Genomic DNA, 11064 nt, shown 5'->3' with positions numbered 1-11064 from the left:
TTGACGAGTACCACCAAATTGGAACATACGTGGTGGAGCAGGTAACGCAAAGTGTCGGTAGAAAAATGGAGTAGATCACATCCCACGTCTTTGAGTATCCACAACGTGGCTCGAGGCTACTGGTCGTTAGGCAGAGGACGCGGTGCCTCTCCGCGAAGGGATCAACTTTGCACGGCGCCGCCCCGCAAAGAAGTCTCCACCTGTGCACTCACAGTCTGGTTTCACGCGTTCTTAGCCTTGACGGCAGTGCAAATGTGAAATACGGCCCACGCCAGCCCGAGACTTGAACGTCGCAGCCGACATTTCCAGTCGCCTCCCGCTATAAAATCGCGACTCCTACGTCTACCAAATTCACAAGTCCTAGTTCTACACACCGAGCTTAAACATCCGCTAGCCATCAACTCCTCTCCTCTCCAAATCCTTGCGCGCCCAGTTCTTCACCATCAACAGCAGCAAAATGGCTCGCTTCGCCGTGGTCGCCGCGATCGTCGCCCTCCTCGCCGTCACCGCCGCCGCACAGGGCCCCATGCCGGCGCCCAGGATGGCCCCGCTCCCTGCGCCGCCGGCGAGGTCCCCTGCCACCGCACCTGCGCCGGTCGCCACTCCGCCCACCGCCGCGTCGCCGTCGCCGATGGCCTCGCCCATGGAGACCCCGGCCGAAGCTCCCTCTGCGATGACCCCCTCCGCGGTCTCCACCACACCGGCCGGCGCCCCAGCCGACGCCCCCGCGAGCTCCGCCGTCTACACGTCCACCGTCAGCTTCGTCGCTGTCGCCGGCGCGGTTGCCGCCGCCATCGTGTTCTAGATGGAGCGGAGACTACAATCTGTTTTCGTGCTGTTTATGTTACGAGATTCGTTCTAGTATGATTCTTTATTTATTTGAGACAGATCGAGGAAAGGTTTGACACCGCATCGCGATGTAATCTTGCTACACATGCATGAGATTATGTTGAATACAGATTCTTTTATTCGTTATAATTCTTGCTCTACTTCTTCCAACAAATTGCTAGTACCATAAAAACACGAAGGCGGCATTTTTATGGGCGGCCACCTACTGACCTACCGAAGACACACTCGATCGTCTTCTATATCGATCATTCAGCCAAAATGTACAAAAAAAAAAAAAGACACGGCACCAAAAATCATGCCGGAACGATTGACGACATGCATCGGAACGTTGGCAACACCCAGGGCCAAAAGATTCACGACGCCGAACTGGGCACGAAACGTCTGTCCAAGCTAAACGCGACTTTGCATTACAAATACACGACTGACCGAATCTCAAAAAAAAATAAAAAAATACACGACTGACCGCACATAGTCATAATCCGATCGAGAGTCTTCTCATCCTAGAACTTAGCTGGTCCACACAAAGTGTCAAAGAGGGGTTACAACACCACAAATGACCACTCCACATATTTTCTAGGGCCCTGCTACGCGGCGGCGCCGCACATAAGTCGTTTCGTGCGGCGGCTAATTACTACCAGCCCAAAAAGCGTGCACGCGGGTCTCTTTCAGAAACAGCTGAGCGCAGACGTAGCAGCAGCTTGGCAGTCTAGGAATGAATCGAATCGATTGGGCCATGCAAAAAAAATCATTAAAAATGGCTAAAAGCTATCAGTGCATGCATTTTTTTGGTCTGATGGTACAGCGGACTGATTCTGACAACAACTAATAGTACATGCTTCAGAGATCATTACCAAATTAATTTGACACAGTTGCCCGGTTTAATTGAAAAACTGCCATATTAGTACTAAAAGTGACGTGATAATTAGGCCTTAAAAGACATTACTAATTTCCAGATTAACAGAGACCAATTACCGGGTTAGTTACGCATAGCTGCCAAGTTCAATTGTTAATTGTAGCCATATTAATCGGGTCAAAACTGCCAGGTTAATTAGCGTAATTATTAGATTGATTAAGCTTGATTGCCGGAATAATTAGTCCTAATTGCCGGAATAATTAGCTCTTGCAGTCATTCTTCCTCTATGGCCATGGGCTCGAACAGTTCATCTCACGGAGCTGCGGCCGTGGTCTCCATGGTAGCTCCATGCTTAGAGTAGGCAGCGACTTCCAGTGCTCATGCGTGCTTGGCGGCGGGGACGGCCTCCGATGCTGCTCCGTGCTCGGCGGCGGTGAAGTCCTCACGCGCTGCTCCGTGCTCGGAGGCGACGAGGACCTCCCTGCTGTGTCAAGCGCTGACGGCGGCCTCCCGCATGGCTCCGTGCTCGGCGGAGAGGGCAGCCCCCAGCGCTGCTCCGTGCTCTTCGTACTCGGCGGCGGCGACGGCCTCCCGCACGGCTCCGTGCTCAGCAAGGGCGACGACCTCCCCCGCTGCGTCACGCGGCGATGGCGGCCTCCCGCACGGTTCCGTGTTCGGCGACGACGGCGACCTGCTCCTCCTTTTTTCACTCTAGGCGCTGCCTCCTGACTCCCTTCGTGGGGATGTGATCGCTCACTAAGGGCCGATGCGTTTTTTCCTAATATGCTAACCGCCGCACGGAAGCCTCACCATGCGGCGCTTATCTTTAGATTTTCCCTATTTTCTAACATCATCTAGCATAGTTAGGGGAGTGATGTTTTGGCACATGGGAGCGTATGCTCCCTTTATTTTGAAATACATGTTAGACATATTTTAAAATGTCAAAAAAATTGAAACAAAAATTTCGCACATACATCTTCATGTGCTACGCGCTCACAAAGTCGTTTCATGAAAAATCGACATGTCATGTGGCGTGTGTAAAAAAGACAAAATTCGGTGCTGAAACAAAGACTTGTCATAATATAAATTTTCTCTTTTTCGCTTAGACTATAAAAAATATTATTTTTTCGTGAAACTTGACGAATACACATATATTATGGAGATGTACATGTAAATTTTTTTGTCAAATTTTTTTAACATTTGGAAATATGTTTTTATGATAGAGGGATCATACGCACCCGGAAGCCGAATTGAGTTTCTGTATAGAGAATGTTCTTGTCTTGGGAGTTTGATATTGGCTTCACAAATGTTGCCCATTGGGGGTAGATCCTATATGTTGTAAGAAAAAAATAACATTGTGTACTTGTGCTTGTTGAGCTAAAACTCAATAAAGAGGTGCCTCTCGATGGGATAACATGGAAAATAGTGTTGAACGGTGCAATACATTGATATCACTGCAAGATCTAGACATAAGCATGTCAAATCTAGAGTTTGTGGTCTTCGTTGAATTGTCCATGCCATGCCGCATGAGAGCTCTTCCATATCTTTATGCATACAATGAATGGATCAAACTATACCTTAGAATCTTGCAGCTTTGTTAATTGCTAGAACCCTCTCGATGTTTGTTCATCACCAAATACGACAATGAATGTCCTAGCACATCTTTACTCATTTTTAGGGACTCTAGCAGGCCTGGGTCGATTTAAGGGGGCTGCTTTAGATGCTTATTTCTTACATGGTAGAAGTCTTACATTGATAGATTTGTGCCGAAACTTGGAAACGGCTAGTCATCTTTTCACCAAGTGCCCATATAGCTTGAAGGTGTGGTCATCCATTGCTGCTCGATTTAACCAAGACGCGCTAAAGCCGGAGCTATGGTCCAGCGAGCAGCACAATGTCCAAAACTGGTACACGACCATATGGTGGTTAATCAGCCTAAGGCACGAAGGAAGATCATTTTCCCCTTATCTAACCTAGTGTGCTGGGAGCTTTGGAAGGAGCAAAACCATCATATCTTCGACAAGAAAGAGATGCCAGTGCTTGCGGTGATCTCCAGGATAATGGAGGAGATTGATATTTGGAGAATCGTTGGAGCGCCTATTCCACTTGTTGTCCAATCTGGAGGGGCACCCTTTGACCCCGGCTGAGTTTTTGTATCTATTTTGTTTGCGGAAGTGTCTCCTCTTTTGGGCCTTCTTTCGTTGTAAACCAACTTCTTCTAATGCAATGTACACACCAACTCTCCTGATGTTATTCAAAAAAAAAAGATAGATTTGTGCATCTTCACAAATATGATTTGGTTACTGCCCTATTTGGTGTCGAGTAGCGGAGACACAAAAGATTGAAAGAGTATGTTGGTTCACCCTCCATGATGGACGAGGGTACACACACGTTTTTTTTGACCAACCACTGTGAGGCAACAGCCCCACAGCCCAACTTTATTCCAAAACCAAAAGAGTCTTATGTACAAACAAAAATAAAGAAAGAGAGAGCAGAAACCTACCCAATCTAAGATTTAGACTCTAAGGTAGAGTCTTAATCCAATCTAACAACTTGTCTCTATGCTTAACTTTAATTCTATGTCTCAACAACCATACATCATGCAAAACCTGCCTTCCACCTTGCAAAGGTGGGTCTCTCTCCTCTGAATATTTTCGCATTCCTCAAAATCCAGATATTCCAACATGCCAAGCATCAAAACCTCCATAAAAAATGGCTTCGCAAATTCTTTCCCGGCATGAGCTATCACCATCTCGCAGATCATCACTAGCCCTCCAATCAAATTGCAAATAATTCCAAATCCCGACGCTGAAGTTACACTCAAAAAATAGGTGAATCCTATCCTCATAAGCATGTAAAGGACACAATTCACGAGTGATAAACATCGGTGACCTGCCAATGTCTTCGCTTTAACAAATCCTTGGTATTCGGACGATCCACCAAAAGAAGCCATGCAAAGACCTTAGTTTTCATCATGCAACTAGACTTCCAAATCCACTCATAGACTTTGGGCACTTTTAGATGTTTGTGTATATGATAGTAAAACTTGGCAGACGCATAGGCACCACCCCAACAGTAAGTCCATTCATCAGCACCACCAGTAATAGGATTTGCTTGCATTATCATCCTGAGCTGCTGTAATTCTGTAAAAGCTAACTGGGACAATGGTGTATAAAATAAACCTGTTATATCATCCATAGCATAAACCTCTGCAGCCATTATCTCTTCTCTCAACACAAATGAGAATAACCTGGGAAACTTATCCTTAAGCACCATAACACCATCATCAAACATCCAATTATCTGTCCAAAAGAGAAAAGTATCACCAGTACCCAACTTCACTCTGGCCACAGCCCTAAAATTATCCACTTGCCTAAGCACATCCTTCCACCAAAAAGAGCCGCACAAGTTTTCAGCATGAGGAACTCTGCCAGCATAGTGATTTTCCCAAATTAATCTCACCCAAGGCAAGTCTCTTTTGTTATAGAACTTATCCAAAAATTTAATAAGCAAAGCTGCATTCTGTTTTTGGAAGTTAACAATACCAAGGCCACCTCTAATCTTGGGCTTACAAATCATTTCCCAAGCAGCTAAAGACTGCTTTGGCTCCCCTTCTTTGTCCCTCCAAAGACACTGTCTCAAAATTCGATCCAACTGGACAGTAAGACCCACAGGTAACTGCAAAGTACATAAGAAGTGTAATGGCATAGAAGCCAATGCAGAATTAATTAACTGCAATCTAGCACCTTGGGAAAGAAAACTAGAGCTTGCAGACAATTTCCTCTCCAACCTACACACCAAAGGAGATAACTCAGTAATAGTAGGCTTCATTGTACCCAATGGTAACCCCAAATAGGTGAAAGGCATCTTCCCCATCTGACATCCAAAACCCTCTGCCAACAGCTTCAGGTCATCCTCTGGCACATTAATTGGAACCATTTGGGACTTGTCAAAATTTATTTTTAAGCCTGACCTCCAATATGATGAATAAGACTTATAAATTTAGTCAAAATTCAAAGGTTATAAATTTGAACCAAATGTATAAACATCTACAACATGAAACAAACATATTATGAATATATATTTTATAGTGAATCTAATAATAATGATTTGGTGTCGTAAATTTTCTTATTTTTTCTATAACATTGGTTAACCTTAGAGGATGTTGGTTTTTCACTAAATTTAAACGCCTTATTTATTGAAAAGGGGGAGTATGATAGGAACCCTTGCTCGTTGTGGAGGGAATGCTAAAGCAAGGAATTATGAGTTATGAGAGACCAAGCCAGTATAGTCACATGAAACACTATGATTCCAATGTGATTTATGCTTTTTTTTTACCTTCTAGTATTTTTGATTTTATTGTGTGAAAAGAGTTGACATGCACCTAGGTCCACAAAATCAACATCACGGTTTCCTTGTCTATCATTACTCCCTCCGATTCATATTAATTGTCTCTAATATAGATGTATCTAGACAAATTTCAGTACTAACTATCCATACTAGTGATAAGTAATATGAATTGGAGGGGCTAAGACTGCTCATAGTGGGAGTAACATAGCTAGTAACATCACACACCTCAAGGCATTTTGGTGACATGATATGCCAATAAATAAAGAAAGAGATTGAGGTGGTAACTAGCTATGTTACCATAACATCACACACCCAAGGCAAAATGAGTCTACAACATAATAAATGACACAATGCATGACACCACATATAAGTTACTACTCACTATGAAGGTAGTAACATAGACTAGTAATATGGCATATGTTACTAGTCTAAGTTACTCCCCACTATGACCAGCCTAATAGAAACCCAAAGATGTAGGGTTCATGTACAGGTCAACACCAAAACCCGAAGCTATAACATCCCCACTTTTTTCTTCCTTGGTCATTTTCCCTTACGCTGGGAACTAGAGACATTACTTTTCTTCATGTCATCAGCCTTAGAAGTTAGAACCCACATAAACCCACTACGATGGAAATGTTTTTCTTTTCTTTTTGAAAAGACAAGTTTGGTGCTAAACTGCTGATGAGTTGTGCATTGCCTAGTTTCCCCTTCGCTGTTTCGCTTATGCCTATGAAGTCAAAATTCTACACTACACGACTTGTGCAATAATGCAGGTGTAAGTGTTGACGAGTAGTACATGAGTACCACCAACTTGGGAACGAAACATTACATACGTGGTGCAGTGGTGGTGCAGGAGCTAACGCAAAGTCTCGTAGAAATCCCATTTCACGTCTTTGAGTATCCACAACGTGGGTCGAGACAACTGGTCGTTAGGCAGAGGACGCGGTGCCTCTCCGCGAAGGAATCAACTTTGCACGGCGCCGCCCCGCAAAAGACGTGTCCACCTGTGTACTCACAGTCTGGTTTCACGCGTTCTTAGCCTTGACGGCAGCCCGAGACTTACGTCGCAGCTGTTGCTTAACCGACATTTCGAGTCGCCTCCCGCTATAAAATCGCGCTTCCTCCTCGTCATCCCAATTCACAACTCACAGCTTCGCAGTACGTGCCTAAACATCCGCCAGCAATCAAGTCCTATCTTCTGAATTCTGATCTTCTCCAAATCTCAGGCAAGTCCTTCAGCAACAGCTGCAGCAAGATGGCTCGCTTCGCCGTGGTCGCTGCGATCGTCGCGCTCCTCGCCGTCTCTGCCGCCGCGCAGGGCCCCATGCCGGCGCCCCGGATGGCTCCGCTCCCCGCGCCACCAGCGAGGTCCCCGGCCACCGCACCTGCGCCGGTCGCCACTCCCCCCACCGCCGCGTCACCGTCGCCGATGGCCTCGCCCCCGGCCACGCCCATGGAGACCCCGGCCGAAGCTCCCTCCGCGATGACCCCCTCCGCGGTCTCCGCCACACCGGCCGGCGCCCCAGCCGACGCCCCCGCGAGCTCCGCCGTCTACACGTCCACCGTCAGCTTCGTCGCTGTAGCCGGCGCGGTTGCCGCTGCCATCCTGTTCTAGATGGAGCGGAGGCTACACTCTGTTTTCGTGCTGTTTATATTACGAGATTCGTTCTATATGATTCTTTATTTATTAGAGACAGATCGAGGAAAGGTTTGACACCGCATCGCGATGTAAATCTTGCTACACATGCATGAGATTATCTTGAATACAATTCTTTTATTCGTTACCTCACCTGCCATGGCCCATGGGCACTGTCACGAAGCACGCGGTTCAGATATAATTCTTCCTGTACTTCTTCCAGCAAATTGATACCATAAAAATACGGACGCGGCATTTTTATAGGCGGTTACCTGCCAAAGACACACTCGTCTTCTATACCATTCAGCCGAAATGTATTAAAAAAAGACACGGCACCAAAAATCATGCCGGAGCAATTGACGACACCCATCAGAACGTTGGCAACATCAGAACGTTGGCAACACCCGAGGTATTAACACATTTGGTACCACAAGTTGCTTCTAAGGCCATGCACTATGTGGAACCGAATCAATAGAAAAAGTGTCAGATATTGAAGTCGCCTCCGTTCAGCTGCTATGTGAAATCGGTTTTGTTTGGGCCCTACCTGACAACATGCATTCACCTTTTTCTCCATGCAAAGTAACATCCCTTTCCTCTCTCCTCTATGACATGTGGGGCAGTTATTGCAAATCCTGACACAACATCTACTTGAACCGAACCAACATGTTGGTTCGCTTCTTTTCTCTGACACAATGAATCGATTCCCTGTTGTGTATAGAACCGAATCATAGAGCCCATTGAACCGCTTTTGGCACACATAGTACATGGTCTAAGTTGCGTTTTAGTCCCACTTCTTGCAAAGTGCACACTGCAGGTACCTAAACTTATATAGGTTGGACAAATTTAGTTCAAACAATCCGAATGTGAGACGTGGCTGCCAACTAGATTTATTTTTCTTGTAGTAAAGTCCTGGAAACAAAAAATAATTATGCGCTGGGTCCTTTTATGAGATGGCCCTAACAAATTTACAGAAAGGCACCCTTTTCCTCTCCTTCTATATTTCGGCAAGAACAAAATCGCGGCAGTTACGGAGCTGCAGCGGTGGCGGAGACGACGGAGCTGCTGTGGATATTGGTGGAGACGACGGATCCCTCCGGCCATGCACTTCCGGGAGTACTTCGAAGATCCGCCGCACTATGGTACTGCTTGTGCCCTTCCTTTTCTTCCCTCACGCCCTTCTGTCTATGTTCTTTGTGGTACTGCTCGTGGAGGAGAAGGTGGGCACATGATCAAGAGGATTTAACTAGGTTTTGGGTGTCGAAATCATGGGGAAATAGTAGTACTAGCATGCCCAGATGGTTTGGTTTAGTTTTTGAAGTGGATTATGGATGATTTATGCTACAGGCCATGACCTGTCTCTCCCACGCACATGCATATGACCATGTGATATGATATCCTCGTATTTAGGCTGACAGATTGTTACGTACTGTGATATTTTGAGGTGGAGAAGGTATATTGCACCAATGACTTTTGATTATGTCAGTAAAGTTTGAAATTTTGATAAATTTCTAAATTTGCTGTTACAGTTCGGTTAACTGAATTTTGGATAGATTTAGACAGGTTAAAGATTGTTACAGTAAGAAACAATGGTTAAAGACTTACTGTGATAATTTGAGGTGGAGAAGTAGCTAAATTAACCAAACAAAATTTTTTGTAAATGAAGTGAGTCAAGTTAAAAACTAAGATTGGTCTTTTTTATTTTCCATATGGGTTGCCCTGTACTGCAGCAATGATTATTTGATTATGTCAGTAAAATCTGAAAATTTGATAAATTTATGAATGTGTTGTTATAATTCAGTTTACTGAATTTTGGAAAGATTCAGACAGGGACATTGATTCTGAATTTCAGTTGGAGAAGGTATATTGCATGAATGGTTGATCTGTGAAAATGTTTAACTTTGTGCAACATGGAACACTTCGCATCTTGTTAGGAGTTTCATGTATTTGTGTAGATGACATTTTTCATTGTGAGGCCAAGTTGGCTACTTTGTTCAATATGCACCAACTGACTTAATTCGTTGTTCTTCTGCAGTTTTGTTTCCAGAACAAGAATGTAGTATGTTCACGGTTGAAGTATTGCACAATGGATTTTTTTTTGTGGATTGAGACACAATTTGGAATATATGTGTGCATCAACAGCCCATTTTGACAATTGTACTGTTGACACTTGGTCTATCTTCTGGGTTAATGAAATTCTGAGAATACTTGGGTGTGAAAGAGATGGAAAAGTGCATGCTTATTGGTTGCAGCCAGGCAAGGACATAAAAGAAGGTTTAGTGCCAGTTGATAGTCAGTCAGTCATTAGACAGATGATAAATGCAAGTTGGTCAGAGAAGACACTTCACATGTTTATTGATCACAATAACTTTCTGAACACATTGAGATCAGATGTGATTTTGAGGCCTACCAATGCTCGTGCTCCGAATCCATTTGGTACTGCTCATGCTCATACTCCATCTGTTGTTGCTCATGCTATTGCTCCATCTGTCAATGCTCATGGTGATGCTATTGCTCCCTCTATGAATGCTCATGCTCATTCTGTTGCTTCTCATGCTCCATCTGTTGCTGGTCATGCCCATGCTCCAAATCCATCTGCTAATGTTGAAGCTTCAAGTTCCTCACATTCTCCTGTGGTAGAGAATGATTTGTTTGTAAATGTGAGGTCGAATGAGAGTGACAGTGACAACTATGACAGTGATTTCCATGATAGTGATTTCAATGTTGAAGAAGGTGATGATGATCTGTTTGCTGACAATATTGACAAATCAGTCAATGATCACAATGAGAAGGAAGTATGTGAAGAAATGGAAGATGAGGGGGCCCTGGATGATGATGATATAAATATTGGAGAAGAACAAGAAGAGCACTTGAAAAAGGTGATTAAGCCATTTAATCCAGAGGTAGACATGGACAATCCATCATTCAAAACTGGCATGAAGTTCAGTGGTGTTGAGGAGTTGAGGAAGGCACTAAGAACTTACAGCATCAGAAATAGGAAGCAAGTAAAGAAAACAAAAAAAATGACAGAAGAAGGTTAGAAGCTGTGTGTACTCCTGGCTGTAGTTGGTTGCTTAAATCATCCAATGATCCAAAAAGGATAGGTGGCTTTGTAATAACATCCTACCAAGGAAACCACACATGTGAGCGAAGTTGGCCAGTGAAAGCAATAACTGCAAAAATCATGGCTGACAAATTCATACACGAGTTCAGAGACAACCAGAAGTTAAGTTTGCAGGGTTTTGCAGCAAAGGTCATAAGGGAATTCAAAATGTGCCCACCAAGATGGAAGCTTAGAAGAGCACGGACAGATGCATTGGCTGTTATACATGGAGATGAGGAAGGTCAGTTCAAACAACTGTTGGATTATGGGCAAGAG

General features: G+C 44.5%; 2 protein-coding genes and 1 long non-coding RNA gene across 3 annotated transcripts; all 3 read left to right on the top strand.

Moving 5' to 3' along the window:
* The first annotated feature begins 368 nt into the window (after nucleotides 1–368).
* On the top strand, nucleotides 369–975 carry LOC124696355 (arabinogalactan protein 1-like). Its single transcript, XM_047229093.1, has one exon. The coding sequence runs from the start codon at nucleotides 458–460 to the stop codon at nucleotides 803–805; it is 348 nt and encodes a 115-aa protein (XP_047085049.1). The 5' UTR covers nucleotides 369–457; the 3' UTR covers nucleotides 806–975.
* A 6233-nt stretch (nucleotides 976–7208) lies between these two features.
* Nucleotides 7209–7841, top strand: LOC124696354 (arabinogalactan protein 1-like). The gene has a single exon (XM_047229091.1). It carries the CDS (start codon nucleotides 7308–7310, stop codon nucleotides 7665–7667), a length of 360 nt encoding a protein of 119 aa, XP_047085047.1. The 5' UTR covers nucleotides 7209–7307; the 3' UTR covers nucleotides 7668–7841.
* A 1643-nt stretch (nucleotides 7842–9484) lies between these two features.
* On the top strand, nucleotides 9485–9840 carry LOC124696352. Its single transcript, XR_007000679.1, has 2 exons — nucleotides 9485–9546; nucleotides 9721–9840. It is a non-coding gene; the product is annotated as an uncharacterized LOC124696352 (long non-coding RNA).
* The last annotated feature ends 1224 nt before the right edge of the window (nucleotides 9841–11064 follow it).

This window comes from Lolium rigidum, chromosome 3 (genome assembly GCF_022539505.1).
Source record: "Lolium rigidum isolate FL_2022 chromosome 3, APGP_CSIRO_Lrig_0.1, whole genome shotgun sequence".
Lineage (NCBI taxonomy): Eukaryota > Viridiplantae > Streptophyta > Magnoliopsida > Poales > Poaceae > Lolium > Lolium rigidum.
Note: the sequence above shows the minus strand (reverse complement) of the source record. Positions and strands in the feature narration are given on the sequence as shown.